The sequence below is a fragment of the Gallinula chloropus genome (genome assembly GCF_964237585.1).
Source record: "Gallinula chloropus genome assembly, chromosome: 9".
Lineage (NCBI taxonomy): Eukaryota > Metazoa > Chordata > Aves > Gruiformes > Rallidae > Gallinula > Gallinula chloropus.
In genome coordinates, this window is record NC_140094.1 from 21,038,182 (window position 1) to 21,060,119 (window position 21,938).

General features: G+C 40.7%; 1 protein-coding gene across 1 annotated transcript in view; it reads right to left on the bottom strand.

Annotated features, from left to right (window-relative positions):
* ZNF280D (zinc finger protein 280D) overlaps positions 1 to 2,835 on the bottom strand; it is a gene marked incomplete at its 5' end in the record, with an annotated part of 42,616 nt that extends 39,781 nt beyond the window's left edge. Inside the window, one exon of the mRNA XM_084268156.1 lies at positions 2,697 to 2,835. Coding sequence (XP_084124282.1) covers positions 2,697 to 2,835 — 139 coding nt within the window. The remainder of the gene's footprint in view (positions 1 to 2,696) is intronic.
* Between the last annotated feature and the right edge of the window lie 19,103 nt (positions 2,836 to 21,938).

A 21,938-nucleotide genomic window follows, 5' to 3' on the forward strand; every position in this document is an offset into this window, starting at 1 on the left:
AGTCTGATATCAGTAGAGCTCCAAAGATCATAACTTTCAACCTGTTAGCTGCATTTAGAACATACTAAAAAGAATAGCCACAAAACCCAGATTTGAATGGTTTTGCATTTAAGATATGATGAAATTGTCATGTAGTAGTAATGCTATTTTTACTTCAACACAACTATGAGCAAGGATTAAATTCAGCATTTAGCTGAACACACATTTTGTGTTTGTGAGTAAGCCTATACATTTGAATTCCAGTGCACAATGAAACTAAAGCCTTCATCTACCTGCAAGACTCCCTTACAAGTTAGTCTCACGAACCACATTCAGGTTCAGAGTCTGACGCACACACAATTCACATCCTAAAATAAAATGGTAGATTTTACTGGTTTAAAAGGAACATTTCAGTAAGCCAGTGATTTCAAATTATAAACTAGATTCATATGAGAACTGATTCATCAAAGACTTGATGTGGCCCTTCCCCACCCCCAAAGTGTTATCTGTCTTGTTTACATGAACAATAACATTTTAAAGTACCAATCAAATTACAGGTTTATGTCACTACGAAAAAGGAAGCAAAAAAGCAATAACTGCAGGAAAAATTAGCAGTTGCAGGAGATGGTAAAGGGAAAACTGTGAATTACTTTTCATTCCAAGATAAAGCTTCAGTACAACAAAATGCATCTTCTGACACAAAACACTGTGTTAGTGGGTCAAAGTTGAGTTTTAAACTATTTCCTTCAAGTTTTCCACACCCATCTGTATGAAAATGATTAACTGCATTGTCAGGAAAAGGTTGAAGAAATCATTATTTATTGTAGAATACATATCTTTCTGAAAAGTTAAGAACTACATGTGAGTCTCCATTTGTCATCTAATTTCTCATCTGGTTAGACAGGAATTTTCTCGGGTAAAAACTAAACAGTGATAAGCAAAGTTGAGTTCACTGTGTCTTGCCTACCACCAGTAACAAACTGAAGCCTGACTACTGCCAGGTAGTACTACTTACAAGCCAGAGAAGAACTGAGGTCATTCTTCCATAGCTGTTTTTGATAGTGAAGAAGATTACAAAGAGAAAAGTTGAGGAAAGGGAAGGAAAAGAGATAAAAGTTATACCATAAGTGATTTTAGTTATGTCAGGACCGACCATGGACGGTGCTAGAATAGGATGCATACAGTGTTAAGTCTCTCTTTTATGAAAGGTCTTGAAGCTGAATCACATCAAAGTTATATTTTTCATCTGAACTACTGCTTTCCTTTATGACTACAAAAAAAAAAATCTGGAGACTACAACGACACTTGGCATGTCTGTTGTTTCAACATATACCTAGTGCCTTAATACTTGTTCTACGTCATGACTACCAATGACCAACAGAAATCCAGATGCTTCTGGACCTTCCAGAAAACAGCAGCTTTCAGTCCTAAAAGTTTACAATTGCAAAAACCTTGTTATAATTATAAAAAATAGCCTTCACATTTCAAGAGGATTTAGAATATTTTAAGTATTAACATATTAACCCTTAAGAACTATTTTCACGAGGTAATTTTAACATCAGTGTCAGCAGTTTAATACTCGAAACACAACCGTCCACTTTAACCTAGTGTAAGAAGCATTAGAGTTACTATCCCAGTGAGGAACAAAGTCAAATGAGTTCAGACGCAAGATAAAAGTATTGTGAACTAAAATGACTGAACAGCTAATAGCAGCTCCAGAGTCCATTCAACAGAGCATGACAGAGAACCTAGTTTAACATTGTATCTTCGTTTTCTTCACCGCAAATGATACATCATCAGAAAAAGCCTATGGAAATCCTGGATGCAAGCATAGCAGAGATGAGGCAGAAACTGAAAGCAGTAAAATTGAAGCAGGCAAAGTCTTGCGCATTTGATAGCCAGAGAAACCTTTAGTCAAACCTTTTAACAACTGACAACAAGATGGTCACATAAAACCAGCAAATGTTTAATTACTAGAACTTATTTAAGTAACAAAAAGAATATTCTCCTTTACTTACCTGACAAAGCCCAAGCACAGGACAAACATGAAATCCTGACACATCTACTGTCATCACAATCACCTAACCTCACTCCCTGCACTGTCTGCATTAGGAGAAAACTACAGAACTTGATAAAAAAAGTCTTTACAGGGGATGAATTAATTTATTCATAAAATCTCCTACTTAACAGAGAAGCTTCTACTATTTTCACATTAATGTCTTTTCCTGATTGTGCTTTTTTTGTAGACAGATTTGTCAGAATGATATTCACCCATTCAGACTGTTCACCAACACATGAAATGTGGGGTGGAGAAAAAAAAAAGAGGGACTGTAACATGAAGACGTAAATCCATGCACATTAGTAGGGAGACACTTCCAATTATCTAGCTAAATACCAACTGTATTAAGAATAATTGCATGCATGGTTTCAGCATTCTATATATTGCATTTTACATCACATTGTTAATGCTAAAACCTTCAGAAAACCTCATTTTGACTTCAGAGATTTAAGGTTAGTTGTAGGGACCTGCATGTAACCTGGGTTATAGGACAGAAATTCGTAAGCATTCAACTTCTCAGTATGACAGCAAACTATAGAACACCTTTAATATGTTGAATGTCTCAGGTCTTATTGTTAAAAAGTCTGTATCTTCCAAGTAATATTAACATTTTACACCTTGAAATATCTGTTGCAAATTACAGAAAGTGTTATCTTACATGTACTTGCTGGTTTTGAGCTTGAGATTTCCCCAACGAAGATTGGCTCATCATCATCATCGTCCTCCTCCACTTCTTTCACTCTTTTTTGCCATGGTTCTAGCTCTTCTTCTTCACATTCCATGAATAATTCTGCCATCTTGAATCTAGACAGTAAAAACAAAAACACACACCCCCCAAAACATTCAGTACTTGGATGAAACAAATGTTTCACTCTTCAATAAAGATCACTTCACTTGAGAAATAGGATGAGCTTCTTTTTCCCACTGTTATATTTCATACAGGTTGAACCTGATCTGATATAAGAGATCTCCAAAGACTGACACAACATCACTAATCTGACAATTTGAATTCTATTTGCCGTTAAAGATGGAAAAAAGTCCAAATGTATCATCTACGTAATTTAAACTATTTTTGTGTAACCCACGGGTAACTACCAGAGGAAGTGAAAGGTTATATTTTTAAAAACACTCCTATTCCAGGTAAAGCGATTCAGAAGAAATGGGAAGACCGTACTACATAAAATACCTGGCACAAATGCACAACATGAGTTAGAGCTTTATTCTTTTTGCATCTGAAAAAACCCAACTCAAACAAAACCCCCACCGAACACACCATCTACCATAACCCCAGAAATTCTCTAATTTCTTGACAGGGCTTCCCATATAGTCACATTCTCTTTCAAAATCCAACCACAAAATTCCCCAAAACCCAACAAAAAAAGCAAACCGTCCACAGAAAAGGTAAACACCCACCCACCCCCCCCCCCCCAAACTATATCCACAATGATATACAGTGTTTTTCAGTATCAATTAAGACTTCAGAAACATTTTGCAATGATCTCATTAGACCGAGACCATAGTGCCGGAGCTGAAGTCTTGCAGACTCAACTCGGACCAATGTGATCAAGGGCTGAGCTCGTTTATTGACACACACACAGAGCTTATATAGGTTCCTGTATCACTACACCAGTTACATCACACTGCTATTGGCTAGATGCTCCATTCACCTGCCTTACATGCACCTCACTGTTGCTAATGATTGGTTATGGCTACACAGTCACATTGTTCCTCAGGCAGTTGTTAGCATTCTTGCTGTTTCTTTCTGAGGACAGGAAGGCTCTTCAGGGGGATCTGAACAGACTGGACCGATGGGCTGAGACCAACGGGATGAAGTATAACATGGCCAAGTGTGGAGTGCTGCACATGGGACAGAACAACCCCATGCAGCGCTACAGACTTGGGGAAGACTGGCTGAAGAGCTGTCAGGCAGAGAAGGACCTGGGGGTGTTGGGTGACTGCAGGCTGAACATGAGCCAGCAGTGTGCCTGGGCAGCCAAAAAGGCCAATGGCATCTTGGCTTGTATCAAAAACAGTGTGGCCAGTGGGTCTGGGGAGGGGATTGTGCCCCTGTACTCAGCATTGGTGAGGCCACACCTCGAGTACTGTGTGCAGTTCTGGGCTCCTCACCATAAGAAGGTCATTGAGGTCCTTGAGCAAGTGCAGAGAAGGGCAACCAGGCTGGTGAAGGGGCTGGAGGGCAAATCATATGAGGAACGGCTGAGGGAGCTGGGGATGTTTATCCTGGAGAAGAGGAGGCTGAGGGGAGACCTTCTCCCCACCTACACTGACCTGACAGGAGGGTGCAGAGAGGTGGGCGATGGTCTCTGCAGCCAGGGGACAGGAGATAGGACAAGGGGCAATGGCATGAAGCTGGGCCAGGGCAGGGTTAGATTGGACATTAGAAAAAAATTCGTTACTGAAAGAGCTGTCAGGGCTGGAACAGGCTGCCCAGGGAGGGGGTTGAGTCACCTTCCCTGCATGTGTTTAAAAAAAAGGTAGATGAGGTACTTCAGGATATGGTTTAGCTTAGGACAGGAGCGGTTGGACTTGATGATCTTCAAAGGTCTCTTCCAACCTTGTGATTCTTATCTCACGGATTTTCTTGCAAGGTCGTGTTCTCACAGAAAGCTGCTCTCCTGTTACTGCACACCACCATGTCTCTGCTGCCTTTCCCAGGCCTGATTATATGGGGGTCAGGAATAAATCTGGGTGGGCCACAAAACCCACTCCTCTCAAAATGCATTGCTACGCCATAGTGCTTGGAGAGTTACTATTGCAGTAAAGAAAAAAAAATCATGTCTGAAAACAGTAATGACAATATGTAGCTTTTGGAATTAACCAAATTAACACCAGCACCTCTAATCACAAATATTTTTGTTTATTTAAATGAACAGTGATGGCCAATTAAGTCTTCCTCTTCCTTTTCACATCCTCTAACATAATCTTGAAAGTATTTCTAACTAACACAGGAAATAGACTTTTATGTTTCTTTACACATACTACCAGTAATCTGATTTGTAACAAGACCAGTAATCTCATATGACTGTAGAGCTCTCTCAGCAAATAACGAGTACCAAGAACCCAACATAACACAGTGCTTGCTTTGCCTGAGACACTAAGCTTCACAAAATTCCAAGTGTCCATTCTGTCTGTAAAGCAACAAAAATGCTAAAAATCAGGTCAAAGTTTTTTTGAAAGTATATTTACACAAAACTAACAATACCCCTCATTATCTTATCAATAATGTTGAAACTGATGTCTTAAGCACAAACACAGTGAGAAACTGTCCAATATATAAAAAGAAAAGGCAGTTTCTGGGTAGAGGGAATGAGCTGTTTGGTTTGGTGATGTACTATAGAAATAATTAGCCTGTAATCGCTTACCACAGGGGAGCAGGCAGAATTGTTCCCCAACTTATTAAAGTGCATAAGAATATTTCCCAGTGGAGGTACAGACAGGAGGGAAAGGAAGGTAAACCTACTGATAACAGATTTTGTTTTCCTCATTTTAAAAAAAGCATATAAACATGTGTGAACATATGAACGTGCACAGATGTCTTCAGAAGGAGTTCACAGATCCAAGAGATAGAAAACCACAAAGAAATGCTGTATGTATACAATCAAGGAACGTGGTTAGGCCGTTATTCTAGGCTAAAAAGTGTCAAACTTTTCACAAACTTTTTTCAAAGACAAGCAATGAAGTAATAACCTGATACAAGACAGGGAAAAACTGGAACTCTGCACAAAAGAAGAATAAGATCCTGATAAAATCCATGTTTCTAAACCAGCAGTTTGGACATTCTATTTATCACAGCAATTACATTTAAAGATATCTAACTTGATTAAACACCAGCTTTTTTTTACTGTTCCAGCTTGAAGGTAGTCACATACAAACAACAGAAATGATACAAGCATTAGTAAAAGTGTAGCAGGTGTAGAGAAATCAGATGAAAGTTATCTACAGAAGTGCACCTTTAGATTTAGAGTTACTGAAAACCTGTTTATTACTTCAGATGCAATCCACCTGTTCCAGTCAAGGCCCAGAGAGCTTTCCAGTACTCAGTACTTCTTTAGGGTGTATTAAAAATAACAGAAATCAAGCCACTAGCACGAAGCTGGTAGTGAGCTTAAGAGTGAGGTCATCTACATTAATGAGAAAGTTATTCTTTACATCTTCTCATGACAGTACTATCAGCGAATTATTTAAGCATTATTTTTTCCTCTAGTTCAACAGCTGCACTTCAAACGAACAGCAAAGACATATTATTTCCCACACAGCACCTACGTGGTATTTTTCAGATGATTTCACATAAAGGCACATAACTCTGCATTATGCTAGTCACAGCAGAGCGTCCCATCCACAGCTTCACCACAACTGTGAGCAGTTGTATTCTTACTGAGCGTCACACTTGTTTCAGCAGTGAAGAAACTGTGACCAAGCTGAAACTAAACCTGAAAGTTTTTAAAACCCAAGTATGAACCAGCTTCCCGCAGAACAGAATCAAGCCAACACTACTCTCTCTGCCCCGAGATGGTATAAACTCCGCCTGGGGAAGAGCGATATCGCCCTTGCAAACCAGTTTGAAGTTCACACCCTCGAGCTGCGATGGGTGCGAGGGCGGGAAAAAGCCAAGTCCCCGAGGGCAGCCGAGCAGCTGCCGCTCCGCCCGCAGCGCCCCTGGCGCCGCCGTCTCTGGCGCAACTCGGCTGCCCGCGTCCCGCCTCCCCAGCGCCGGGTGACCGCAAGGACTCCACTGATGCTGCAGGTTCGGGGTTGGACGAGGCCCGCGTACCACAGGCGGGGACAGAGGAGACGAGGCCCGGCGGCAAGCCCGGCATCCGCTGCCAACTGCTGCCCTGGTCGCGGCTGGCCCCTGGACGGGGAAGGCAGGGCCAAGCGAGCCGTGCCCGGGACGCCTCCGTGAGCAGATACCCGCCTCCCCCCCCGGTTTGCAGCGTGGCCCTGCGGGCGGCCCGAGGAAGCCCTCGCAGCTCACGGGTCTCCGATTCACAGACGCCAGAGACGTGCAAGGCCGCGCTGCGACCTAAGATGGCGTCGGTCTCGCAGGCGACAATCCCCCCGCGGCCCGCCCGCCGCCGAGCGGCGACTCCCTCCGCCCGGGGAGGCGGCAGGCCGCCCCAGCAGGGAAGGCCGAGGGAGCAGAGCTGGCTGGCTTACCGTGCTGCGCGTCCGGAGAGGCCGCGGCAGGCCGCCCCGCTCCCTTCCTCTTGGGCTGGCGGGGGGGATGGGAGGCAGCTGTGCTGGCAGAGGCTCCTCACATCACCGAACCGCGGCGCCCCACCTCAGCCGCCGCCGGGGGAAGGAGGGAGGGAGGCCAGGCGGGAGAGGGAGGCGGGGGTGGCCGCGCGGCGCCCGGCGCGCTGCCTGACGGGTAAAGCTCGGGTCAGCCCCACAGCGGCGCCCGCTCTCCGTCAGCCGCGGGGCGGGGCCGGGGCGGTGACAGGCGGCACGCGCCATGTGCCGGGCCTCACACCCCGCGCCCGGCCGCCGCCTCTCGCGCCTCGCTGGTTTCCCGCCCTCTCAGCCGTCGTCGCCGCTCGTCGGCCTTCCGGCCCGGGCCGTCGGCGCGGCGCCAGCCTGACCGCTGCCTCCTCGGCGAGGGCCGACTGAGGCAGCCGCGACGCGGCCAGACCCACGGCGGGCCCCGCGGGCAGCGAGAGGATCCGCCAGCCGCCCCGTAAGTAGGGAGCGCGGCTCTGTTCTGCCGCAGGCGCGGCCCCTGGAAGGCCGCGGCGGGCGGCCAGGCCTTTCCCGGCAGTGACCCCACACAGCAGCAGGGCCAAACGAAAGCTGGGGAAGGCTCTGCCCGAAGTTAACACCACATACAAGCAGCTGGTAACGCAGTGCAGTGTGGCACAGGAACCTGTGGAGCGTCAGATAGAAAATGCTGTTCAGGCTGGGGGGGCACTCTGTGCCTGTGGTAAGTCCTGCTTCTCATAGACCTTTACCCCGTGGGTCAAATAACAGGATGGAATACACCATCAATCATCCCACACCTCCACCCAATAAGCCACTCCTATTCCTTTGGGTGAGCAGGACATCACTGCACTGCGAGACGGGGCCTTAGCTAGGCAGTGAAGCCATGGTTGCTAGAGAAAACACTCCAGGAGCAGAGTACTGCAAAGAAACACGTTTTCACTCACTGCAGAATTTGCACAGGAAAACCTCTGAAGCAGAAGGTGTCAAAGAAATTTTGAGAGCCTTGTGAATGCTCTCTCAGCCTGGCCAACAACCATCTAAGAATGCTTCCAAGTTTAGATTTCCTTTTCCCCGCCCCAGAGTTCTGCTGTCCATTCTACCCCAATTAAAAAATAAACCCTGGTTCTCCCTTCAGTCAAACACAAAACTTTCTGCTGAGTTGTCAAATAATGGGGAAGTATTTAACCAAGTGTAATCTGTATTAACTTTCAACCTGTACTTCTCACAACTTACTGTTGGCAGCACTTGCCATAGCTGATTTCAGATATCCTCAATTTATTTAGTGTAAATTCTCTCTCAAATATAGGTGATTTTCAGAAGAATAAGTGAAATGTTCTTTTTGTGAACTTAAGCTTTAAAGATTTCACTACTACATTGAGTCTGGAAAATGTTGGTCATGTGCACTATTATTTTTAGCCTACCCACAGGAGACAGTCCTCCACAAACTTCTCCAGTGTAAGTCCTTTCCTACAGGGTTTCAGCCCTTCACCAACTGCCTCAGCATGGCTCATTTCTGTGAGGTGCAGCCCTTCAGTCCCAGACTGCTTCAGCCAGCCTGGTCCCCCCCAGAGTCCAAAGTCTCCCCCAGCAAACCTGCTGTGGCATGGGCCCCTCTCTCCACAGGCTGGAGGTCCTGGCAGGAGCTTGCTCCAACACGGGCTCCCACCAGATCACAGCATCCTTTATGTGTCTCCACCTGCTTGAGCGCAGTGTCCTCCACAGGCTGCAGGTGGCAGCTCTGCTCTCCCTCATCTTTCATGGGCTGCAGGGGGTCAACCTGGAGCAGTGTCTTCTCCACCAGCAGCAGGGGAATATCTCCCCTGACACCTGGAGCACTCCCCTTTCCCTGACCTTGGCATCTGCAAAGTTTATTACATCTTCTCACTCCATTCTCTGGTGGCAAAAAGTGTCAGCTTGCCTTGTTTTTCCCTTCTTAAATAGGTTACCACAGAGATGCTACCACCATTTTTGATTGGCTTGGCCTTGGTCAGCAGCAGGTCTGTCCCAGAGGCCGCTAGTACGGACTCTGACAGATCTAGGGGAAGTTTCTAGCAGCTTCTTGCAGAAGCCACCCCCCTGAACCTTGCCACACAAACCCACACCATCATGTTCAGGCATTTTGAGGGCAGGAGGATTTTGCAGTGGAGATAGTCAAATGGGAAGCAACCAGGAAATCAAAGCATGTTTCCTCAAGTAGTAATTAATAACTAGAGACAAGCAAGTTGCAAGACAGCAGTTGTTCTTGTTTCAGCTCAAATAAAAAATAGCCTCATACTGATTCATAGACACTAGAAAAGAATTAGGCAAGCAAATGTCTAGCTGACATTGTTTTCTGTAACCAGAAGGCATAGTATAATCCAAATATGGCCATCCATTTTGCTCTTATGGAAAAGTCTGGGGCTGGGGAAAAAATCCTCCCACTCTTTGTATCAATTAGCAGGTCTTTAAACAGCGCATGATGCCTGCAAAAGCTGGATGATTACTTTTCATCCTAACACCATACTTTTGAACTTGTTGGTCCTTTTGATGTTTAACCACAACCATCCCATCCATATGTAGCTAAAAGGCAAGCATTCCATCAAGGCTTTAGCAACACAAATAGTTTGGTTAAACTGCCTTATATTTCCAGATCAAATTGAAGAACTAGATAGTGGGAAACCTGGAAATGTAGCTGATACTTTAGAAACCTGATGGTGCAAGAATAGCAAATTATGTGCTTAAAGCATATAAGCCACCTTCTCTCTTACTATGGACTCATAAGACAAGCTAGTGTTTTATTCATCTGTAGGTATAAGATGATTCAGAAAACCTTTAAAGAAGAAAAGATTATTACAGATTCACAAAATCAGATATACACTGCTAATTACATTATTTTTGGATTAAATGAATTCTTACAACTATTGCTACTGACATTCATCATGGGAAGTCTATTTTGTTACTAAGATGACCTAATGAATTTCACTGGAGTCAAAGTCTTCACTTACCCTGTTTGCTTCACAAACAATGGAGATGAATGGGATTAGTATCAAAAAAAGAGGGAATCCACATTTCTTAACTGAAACAGTGACAGATGCCATCATAAGGTATCACTGTCTTGTGCAAGCATCTTATTTATAGATTTATATATATAAAAACGTGGGGATCAATTAAGCTACCACCAGTGTGCACACACCTCTGTCACAGCACTTGGATGTCAGTGTAACAGTGCCAGCAGTGTTCCAAATATATAAAGCAGCAAGGAATTGAATCAGGGATTATGACCTACACTGAAATGTGAGTACTAGTAAAACATAAAGTTACCAAAGTTTTTAGGACAAGAACTTTTACAGATTAAAACTTCCTGGTACATTTCATCAGAAATCACCTTCTGCTCTCCCAATACTGAAATGGCTCTTTTTTTCAGGTTGATATTTAAAAGTGAACTTTGAATGTTTTCTTCACTATTGATTTAGCAAACAATATTTGATGGGAGTGGTCAAAGAGTAAAGAAGTTTATAGCATGTTCTGAAAAGTCTTGACCAGCACACTGAAAAAAAGTTATTGTATTTGGCTTCAGTTTAACATACTGCTATTGTATTATTAACATCAAAGTTTCCTTCATCAGACTTACCTAGGGAGACTTTGAAGTCCCCAGCAGTGAAGACTGTTAGAGCAAGTTAAAACAGGTCGGAAGCAGACTTGATACACTTACTGCTACTAAGCTGCTGGGAAGTGCTGCCAAACTACTGAGACAGACCTATCTAATGATATTTTGTTTAAAAACCCTACTGAAGGAGGAGTCTGTGTTGTGTCTGGGTACTATTTAAATGTAGTCTGGAAATTACAGTGCAACTGACTAGTTCTGATTTTGTATGTTAGTAAAAAACCCTACAGCAGAGTGAGGAAATCTTACTCATTAGCACTGAAGTTAGGGGGTTGTTTAACATCATCCGTTACACTCAGAAGCAACACACACACACAATTGCATGACATGGCAATTAGAGCTACTGCCCAAATTTTATCTGAATAACTGTGTTCAGACAGGAAGACTGTAACTATGAAAGTACAAACATAAATGAGCATTTGCAAAAACAAACACAGTTCAATACATGTTTACTCAACTATTCCCTGAGGTATGCTTGTAAAACTGATTGTATTTAGTCTGCTGTGGTTTGTTGCTACAGTGTCATACCTTCAGGAATTTGGCACAAGTATAAACACTTAAGGGGTGATCTAATCTGTTTAGAACATTATTTTAGGCATATATAACGTGTTTATATTTTCCTTTTTGGGACAATATGAAAAGTCTAACATGCAATGCTGAGGAGCATAAGCTTCCAGTATTCTAAACTTTAAAGGTACGCTTATTTAAATTAAGGAAAAAGCCAACCAACCTCATGAATGGTCTTTTTAAACACTTTTTAAAACACATCACGAGTAATAGTATTAAAAATTGACATCTAGGAGACTCAGTGTCTCTTCAGTGTGCAAGTATTTCTCCTGTCAACATTACTCAAACTCATCAGATGAGAAGACACTCCTGACTGAAGTTGCAAGAGATGTTTGAATTGGATGAACTCAGAGAGTAAAACTGGCTACAGAGCCATGGCTATTACACACCCAGTTTGTTTATTGGACACAAAAGAAAAATACTTCTGAAAAAAATTGTTTCTAGAAGCTTTTCATGATGACTTAAGGTTAAAATAAAGTTAAGAGATTAACATTAAGAAATAAGCAGTTCTCAGATCAGAGACACCTTGTCTACCTACTGGATTAATTTTTGTGATTCACATTAGAACAAATCCAACTCTAGATGTCTACTACTCTGTGCTCCACTTAGTAAAGAAAATCCAAGCAAGTAACTACTCCGTTTAGCCTTTGCATCCACTTCTACTTAATTGATTCAGCAGTAAAGAACATCATTCCACTGATTTGATGTCAGACATTGTTATAACACAAACTCTGTTAAATGTAGTACTCCTTTAGTAGAATATTATTCAGAATTTCTGCTGAGGCATCAGCAACTCCGGGCAAATTGCAGTAAGGAGAAAGTGACATACTTTGTTTTATTTCCTTTTATCTTTTACAAGTAAACATTATTTGTCTAGCAGTTTCAGATCATAAAACTAGAATTTTAACCAATTTCTTCACCTTATCACATCTGTAAAATGTTTCCATGAATTCTGATAGAGTCTGTGCCAAAAACTGATTTTTATTTATCAGATTGGCTGCCATACTGAAAAGAAAGGATTAGTATACCAAAACATAAACCCACGGGGACTGCTAATCAATTGCTTTGCAGTCTGTAGGGGAAGACCCCATATTCATCCTAGAATCAACACTTCCCATGAGTCTGATCTAAGCAGAATTTTGCAGGGTATTTGGGCTGTGCTTAGATTTGGCTGTTCGGCTTTATAAAGGTTAAATGTTTGTCTGAACAGGGATTAAAAACCTTGGGTGCCCTGCCTCCCCAGTTCCTGGTTTATATATCAGGCTTGAATCGTTCTGGTTTAGTGAACACTTACATTAAAAAAAAAGTGAGGAGGTTACTTCCAAAATCCCTACTAGCCTGAGTGGGCAGATCTCCTCAACATGGAGGGAAACTAGGTAGAGAGCACTCCTCTGCCTAGTGTGTTCTTCCACACGAATGCACCGGTGTCTGGACTTCTGGATGGAAGGCAGTGCCACTCCCAACCTCCTTTCCTTACAAATATAACCAGTCACATCCTACGGTCTGGCACTCACACTGCTTTGTGAAGTCTAGGAACCATCAAAAGGAAGTGCTAGACCCTCTAAAACATTCTATTGATTTCATGCCTTCCCTTAAACAGCATTTTTTACCAGCTTCTGTTGAGTACAGTCTTTATAAGATTAACATTTTCTCTTTGGACTGTTCCTCTGTAGCATATGCATGCTAGCCTTAAAATGGTAGAATTGTGTGGTTTAAAACCTTGTTTACAAGTACTGTGCTGTGGGAGTTTTCAAAATAATTTTTCTGATCTAATGACTGCTATTTATAGTCTGAAACTGTCCAACAGCCTCATATCTACACAGTATTTCCTTTTTGCCTCAATAGTCAGCAGAGTTGACTTGTTATCATCTTTCCTTCAGGCTCCCTTGTGCTGGGCTTATAGTGTTCTTAGCAGGAATTAGTGTACTGCTGGAAGAAAACTTAAGAAACAGAAGTTGAGAGCAGCAACTCTGCTTCAGAGTTAATATTGTCAAGGCTCTCCCACCTCCAGATTCTTGCATACTTGTTTCTTGACTAAAATGTAGCCAGTTTATAGTTCTCCACCCAAATTACAAAACAGAATGCATGCTTCCTACCTGGACTGCATGTGTTTGGCAGCCTGGATATGTTTGTACTTCAGTCAAAATGCAAAGTCCATCTGAAAACCATGGTGATGCAAACATACTTCATTAGTGTTAATATTGACTTAGTTCTGAAGCAGAGAAGGCAGTAATTCGCAGTGCAACATCTTGGGTGCTATAAACATCTTGACTGCAAGTCATACTTTGGAAGTGAATATATGGAAGAGGGATCAAAGACTTACATAAAATATAATTTCTTATTTATTCCCATACATTTGAACAGTAATATTAACATGACATTACATTTGCTAGAAACATCTGAAAGAAAAGGATTTCTTAAAAATGTCATTTCTTCAAGATTAAACTTTCATTTGGCTTCTTAGAGGTATTTAGCCTGGTTTACCAAGGCAAGGAGATTTGTGCAATTATAGCACATAGTGGCCCCTTAATAGGTTTTCAGCACATAGGCTGATTTGAGGCAAATTTGATACAATTGTAGATATGCCTCAAAGGAATTAAAAACTGCTTTAAAAAAACCCAACCAACCAAACAACAAACTGCTGGCTGGAGAGTACTCACACTGAGTGTTAGAATGAGGAGACACTCACCCTGTTCAGGAGTGAGATCTGAGAAATGCCACAACAGTGGCTGCCATCCATTTGCAGGCTCGAGCCAGGTCTCATCTGTTGTGATTCTCGGAGCTGACTTACCAAAGGAAAAGCACCCTTGTTGTCCTGTTACATCCCCAACTCTGAGGGCAAGGGTGGCACATGAGCCATTGGATTCAGAGTTGGCTCCCAAAGCACAGCTCGAGTCCAAGTGGCAGTCAGTGTCATTGTATAGTGTCTGTAACTTTTAGTAGCTGTTTGTCACAAACAAAATTGTTCTGCTGATTAGTGAACAATTACTTCTCTGCATCCTACAAGTGTCCTTAAAATAATAGTAGTCTTAAGTCTCTAACTAGAAAAAAAATCTATTCTAACAAACAATATAGATAAGCAGGTTACACAGAATTCTTCAAGGTACCTTGATGATAACATTCTGCAGCCCACAGAGTTCTTTAAGGTTTTTTATGTGCCTGCAGCAGACATTTCCAGGGTGATTTCCCTAATTGTGCTAATATGTTAGTACGAATCTGTGTGCAGTAGAAATAATTTTGCTAGACCATAAACATCTAGCAAAACACTGAAGCCCTAAACAATTTGTGGTTTGTAGTTAATTTCCTTGTCACAAACAAAAGATGTCAGACTTGTGGTTTTCTCTAGTGTCCCACTTCTAGGATATGGTTTCACTGGGAGGCATTAACAATGAATCAGTCAACTGCTCTGCTTTTATTTAGCCAGGTAGAGTACAGATATTAAAATTCTGCAAAAACACAGATGCCTATCTGAATTTGACAGAATTTGTAACACCAGTGTTTTTTAATGTTTTCTGAACTCATGTGAACACTAAACATATTCTTTACTACAAGCTGGGATTACTCACCAGATCTGCCAGTCCCCAAAATTAGTTCTTTAAAAGGCCATGTACAAGTCAGTAAGAGAGCTCATCCCTTTGAAGGTTAGAGACAGTCTAATATTTTACTTTTCAGGAAAGATAAGACTGAAATATCAGGAAGCAGTGGTATATACAGAGTAGTGATACTTAAAGGCAGCTTTCTGTTCAGAATCATTATTCTAGAGAAGACTTTCTCATAGTACTGAAACCTGGGTTACTGGCATTGACAAGAAGTTATTTGTAAAATAAAATAACCTTCCAAAGGTTAACCAAGTGGAACTGACTTAGAAACATAACAACATACTGTGCTGCTATCAATATGTGCCATGTGGATTAAAAACTCAACTTCCAGCTTAACATAAATCTGAGTTAGCTATAAAATGCCAATATCCTGAGAAAATATATTTAAAAAGCACCTGTGAAAAGTTAGGCATTAATTATAAACAGTCTCTAGAGGCTTAGGCTGCAGGACTGCTCCTTTAGTTCGCTAGCAAGTACTCACTTGGGAAACTTGTGATGTAATTTCAGAGCAGCTTCTCAGATGAGTTTTCTATTTCAACAGCTAATTGAAAACAATTTGCAGAAGCAGCCACTTTCATTCACATTGTTAACCACTTAATGGTCTTCAGTGGGGGAAGACATCCTGCTCCCATGGAATCATGTAGTCATGTAACTCATTTATTTTCAACAATTTGGTATTATGTTGGGTAGGAGGAATAAAGTGTGCACACCTGATAAACCTACTCTTTGAGACATTAGTAATATTGAAAGAAATATAATTCCATAGTCCAAACCAGATAGTGTTCGTTACCAGAGCACAGCTTCTGCACCATATACACATCCAATATTGCGCTAATCGGATTAAGGAAATATTTCATTTTACTAATTTCTACTGTAGAATGTTAAATTAAAATATGTTTAATTTACAAAGGTTTCTATACTTTTTTTTGCCAGATATTTGCTGTTTTGCTTGCATTTCTACTCAAGAATTGTACTTTACAAGCGGTATTGCTGCACATAGAAGGGTAACATTATTGTAAGACCTTGAATGGCATTGTAAACATGAAGACAGCTAAACTCCATGAACAATACTGAAGAAAAAGCAAAAACTTGATGCCTTATAGGAATAAATTCAACACCACAAAAGGATGTGTGTAGCACAAGAATTGCTTCCATGTGGATCCACTGCCAGGACTGGGACCTTTGCCAGGTCCTTGGGTTCAGATCAATTCTCTTGGGCGTTTTTACAGTTTCCAGAATGGTACTTTGAAAGCCATTATGATAAACTGATCAGCTGTAGGTACCCTTTTGAACTGATCAGTTATCTTTGGGCATAAAGCTGAGTATTGATAGAATACACAATTTACAGAAACAGCAATAGCATCAGTAGTCATTAATATTTGTGGCACTAATCAGGATCATTATAATTTTGTGGTTTTCAGGAGCAGTTTTAAGGAATGCTCTTTGAAATAAGTCTTCTTTTTGACTACTGGAAGGCTTAGATGCTATCCTGGCTGTATAGCTGTCAGCTGAACACTACCTTAAAATGAGGCTGAAGAACACAATAAGGAAGAAGGTCCTCAGTTAATGAGGAAAAAAAGCTTTAAAAATGCCCTTGATGTGCTTTATATCTGCAGTCATCAAGATACAGAAGAAGAGGTGGCAGAATGGGAGCTAGAGATAGCTGGTGTGTGACAGAACCTGACAGAGGTGAGAGAAGATACATGCAAGATGAAAATCAGCTTCTCCAGCAGCCATCCCAGATGGACTGTTGTGATTTACAGAGCAATCAAGACTGCAGGAACCATTGAGTGACATCCTGCCACTGACTTGATCGTTGTCTCTGGTGGAGCTGAGAACAACTGACATCAGAAAGAGAGGTGGGTAATATATTACTGATTAAGCAGTGCTTTTGCATTTACCACACAAGATGAACAAGATTTAACATTGCTTCAGCAACTCAAATAATTTCATATTCTCTTTGACCACCTTATAACAGATTTTGCTTATTTTACTTATTCTTAATGCAGCCTACCTCTGTGGTTGCTGCTAATTTATTTCTCTTGTCATATGAGTAACTGTTGGTCTCACCAGCTGTTCTGTAAAGAAAATTTGACTTTGTAATGATCTTCTTCCCACAGCTGGTTTAACATTGGTAGAGTTTGATCTGTAACATGGCCCTAAGTACCTACGAGCAGTGAATGTTTTGGGCTGTTGTTCTGTTTTTATGCCTTATATTTAAATCCTGCAGTGATTTGCCACAGTTTAAGTGACCAATGAAATTTTAATTTCAACTACTGCAAATATGCTACCAACCTAAAATTTGGTCTTTCAGTGGGAAAAGCTTACCTTAGGAACTATAAAGTACTTGCCCTTTTTCCTTCCATCACCTTGTAAACTAAAACCTGTTTTGCTTGCATCATCGATTTATTATCTTTTCAAAACAACCAGTGCCAAGTGAATAATGTAGAAGGCTTTTCACCTCTGTGTTCTTCCACTGACAATCAGATTGGTTTAATAATCTTTAGTGTAACACATGAACAAAAGATCTCACTGTGTGAGTCTAAAAGTTGTAAACCATAATGGTTTGGACTGTTCTAGTTCAAATTAGAATATTTCTCTATAAACCTTTGGCAGAATCTGACCTTTCTCTAAGAGTATTAGAAAAAATGGTTTAAAATGGTAAGCGAAGAATCCAGAATACTCTGAGGGGCATTGTGAACTGCCAGAAAAGCATGCCATATGGTAAAATATCAAATCATAAACTTCCTTTCTGTGTATGAACACCAACTACAACCTGAATGGTCTTTTGATTTCAGGGTGCAACCTGATTATCTGATACCAGTATATCATTGAATATTATGAAAATGAACATGTAGGAAGACTTTTTTCACTGGTGCTTGTGTATAATAACCTAGAAAGACTCTATTGAGATGTTGAGAATAACACTTGCAGACCTATGAGTGCTTTAGGAATTCAGTTCCATCTGCATGCTTTACTAAGGCCTCTTTGCTATAGGTGCATTATGTATTATTTTATGATACTAAAGAGAGTAACAACGCAGCATGCAACAAGGGCACATTGCTAATAATCCCATTCCCATTAAATATTTAGAATTCTGTCCTATTTCATGATCAGAACATAGAAGTAACAGATTACAACAACTCCATGCTGATGAAGATGACTATTTCAGTATAAAAAGCTGTTGAGAGCAAGCCATTGCTTGAAAACAAAATCCTCAAAGTGAGAAAAAAGACACACTTGCAATAATTTCTAAGTGGTTTTTCCTCAATTTTTTGTTTTCCTATTGCAGTATTAGGACAAGAACAGATATTCCTGAATGCTAAACTAACTGTAATACTGAAAGAAGTTGATCTCTCTCATCTACAGAATTGAAATATTAGTGCTTATATAGGTCAGACCAGTTCTCATCAGAAGTGGTAAACCTTAGTACTAGTCCTTAGTTAGCAGTGATGACTTTGTACTCCAAGTCAGACTCTGACACAAATAGCAGCAGCTCTAATACTATCAGTTGAAGCAATGGATACAACTCTTTGGTGCTGTGGCTGTTACACACCATGAGACTGGATGTCTGTGACAAATTGGACAGTTCTAACAGGGAAACCTACAGCCTCACCTGGCTCCAGGAGAGAAGCTATTTGAGCTTCCCTCAGCTCCTCTGACAGTTCTTAAAGGTTTAGCCAGAGATCCTGACAAGCAGCACAGAGATAGAAAGCTATGTCCACTGTTCAGCAGCACCTACATGGGAGAAGGGGAGCAGGATCTCAAAGACATGGGAACACCAGTGAGCTCTCCACCATTTGAGCCACACAGGTTTTGGTTTACTCGCCGCAGTTGGATCCGAGCAAAGCAGACAGGCTGAGGCTGGGCTTCACCAGTGTCAAATAATACTTCTTACAGCTCTGGATGACAAAGCATTGTTCAAGTTTTTTGAAAGAAGTACAGAAACATTAGCAGTTACAGGTTATAAAGACTTCCTAGGCCATCTTTCTACTGACAGATGAGGAATGAGTAATCAAGTTTGAATTATTTTCTTACCAAGTAGTTGCACCACGAATCTGTCTAACCCATATATACACCCTTGTAAATTAAAATAAAATAACCCCCCAACATAGTAGTTGGATATACCAGAAGTTTAGGAATCTTCTTGCACCTGTATTTTAAATCTTAGGACAGAAAAGGCATAGTATTTCCAAAAGACAAAGTAACACAGTTTTTCTTGCCAGATATCTGATGGATTTTACACTGCATGAACAGGTTAGGCCAGTCGACAAAGTTGTTCTATGCTCTATTTCTTTGGATTTCAGACTTCAGCCTCCTTCAGTCTAAAATACCAGTATTTTCAGATTAGTGTTTTGTATCTGAACTTCAGCAGCAGAACTAAAACCAGTTAAGATCCTTGACATGAAATCACAAATCCTACCCAGTGTTAGTATGATGTGGCGTAGCGCAGAGATGCTTACAAGTAGTGACTGATTCAGTACTATCCGTAACATTTTTCTATCACTTGCCTCTTCAATCTGTGTCTGTTGATGGTGTGGGCTTCCTGAAGTTTTCATGTACACATTAAGATTTCTATTTAGACTTTTTTTCCCTCACATGTTTACTTGCTCTGCTTAATATGAGAGAACCTATTTTTAAATTTAAGATTTGCCAAATTAAGCTCTAAAGCTCTCAAGCAAAAGCCTGATAGTCTTACACACTACTGGCATGTTAAATAGCTATGAGATGGTTGTCCTCAGGGGCAATCTAAGACATCCTCTCCTCAACAATATGTTAAGGTCCCACAAGCTTTTGGAGGAGCATAAGAATTTCAAATACCAATTCTCAGCATTTGATCTATTGGTCGATCTGGTTATGACTGTGAATAGCATCAGATCAAATTTATTGGGATTTATAAACAACTATGTAACACAGCAAAAGCACTTCTTAAGAAACAGGGTAAATCTATGGGTCAGCATAGGCAAAGCTCCAACAATATAGGCAAGAAACTGCCAATTAGCTGTAGTTATTAATCAATGGTATGCTATTAGCTGTAGCTGCTAAAACCAGAACTGGAAAAAACATATATGAGAAAATAATGCAGTGTTTTCAAAGTAGGTGTTTCAAAATATCAGCAAGTTGTGTTGCATCTTCCTTTATCACCTGCTCAATGCAAGAAAGAAATGGAGTGTTTCATGCTGGGATTTATAATCTCTGTGGACTGTACCATGGAATCAAAGATGAAGTCAGCTACCATCTGCTCCATTTTATGCAAAGTAGATGTGGCCCTTGAACTTCTGGCAATTTTCCAATTCAATCCTCCATGCAGATTTCTAACACTCCTGCTTTACAGGATATCCTATTATTCAGCTCAGACAGTAAATTTTACTATTTGTTGACCATGTGGACTGTGGCACAGTGGCAGGGCAGAAAGGTATCTACTCTTGTTTGTTGGGTTTTAAAACTGAAATTATGATATATATACTTTTCATTACAATGAAACAAATTCATTCTTTAGTACCAGGTTTCTGCAAGTGTTATAGGAGTGCTTAATTACTAGATTTTACTCTCTTAACCTTTGATTTTTTGAAAGGCACAAATCCTTTTGCACTGTTAACTTAAAGACCAAAGGCTTAAAAAGCTAATCAATATACAATTCAAACAAGAAGCCTGGTGCAAACAATTTACTGAATTCAGGCATATCATTGCAGTGAACTAATCTTGATTTTATAGAGGAATTGCAGATTTTGAGTTCTTTTTCAAGATACCATTTAACTTCAGTAACATAAAAATATAATTTGAGTTGTCAGTACCTCTTAAAAGTCTTAGTTAGACAGTTACATTTTTCCATTTCTTTCCATGCTGGCATTTTATTGCCTGAGGTTGATGTAATACTTTGTACTTACTATTAGCAGGAAACTTGTAATATATATTGTGTATATATAATCGTCAAAGATTGTGGATGTGCTGGAATGCTGTGTCTCTGTGTTCAGAATATGCTGCAAATTATAATAGTGTTTGTGCCATTGCAAGCATGTGAAACATGCTATTGACATTTGATTGCATAAAAAACAAATCACTTGTATTTGGTTTTGCATTTATTAAAAACGAGCAATAGATTATTTCTCCACATGTCACACTCTGATCTGCCTGTATTTTTTTTTTTAATTTTAAAATGTTGGAGCAGAACATGAAGTATAACTCCAAAGAGCATTTCTTTTTAAATTACACTTTAAAATTTTCCTAGGAAAGATAGGAATCAAGAATAGCTAGCATACAGAGGTGAAATTACATCACCTTTTGAACTCTCAATGTGCATGTATTTAGGATTTGATCCTAGTAGTCCTAAACAGTTTATCAAATCCAGGGACCCATTCATACTCAGATAAAGTCTGTGATAGCAGGGGTTTCTTATCTTCAAAGGAGGAGAGAATTCAGAATTTCAATACAAAGAAAAACCCATACTCCTGATAAGAACTGTAAATCTTTCCTTTGAAGACTGACACTATGAAGGATTCCTGCTCAGAGAAGCCAGAGCAATATTTTAAAATAACAATGTCTGGACTTCAGTGTCATACCCTACAAATGCAAGTATTTTGAAGAGAGAGTATGCTAGAAGGTGGAATTTATGCCAACTGAGGCTGTTACTATAGCAGACCCAACTTGAGCAGTAGCAATGCTGGAAAGTGGCAGTCTAAACATAACTCCCATGGTTACTGGCATTTTCAATTTGTTGTCATTTCACTCTCATCAGAGACTCATATGTCACAGTGACTACTGATTACAGGAGCCCACAGCACTTTTGCAACAATGACTCCTGGTTTGAAGGAGTGATGGCTTTTCAGAGATGTTTGTGCTTTAGCTCCTTGTGATGGATTTCAGCATGATG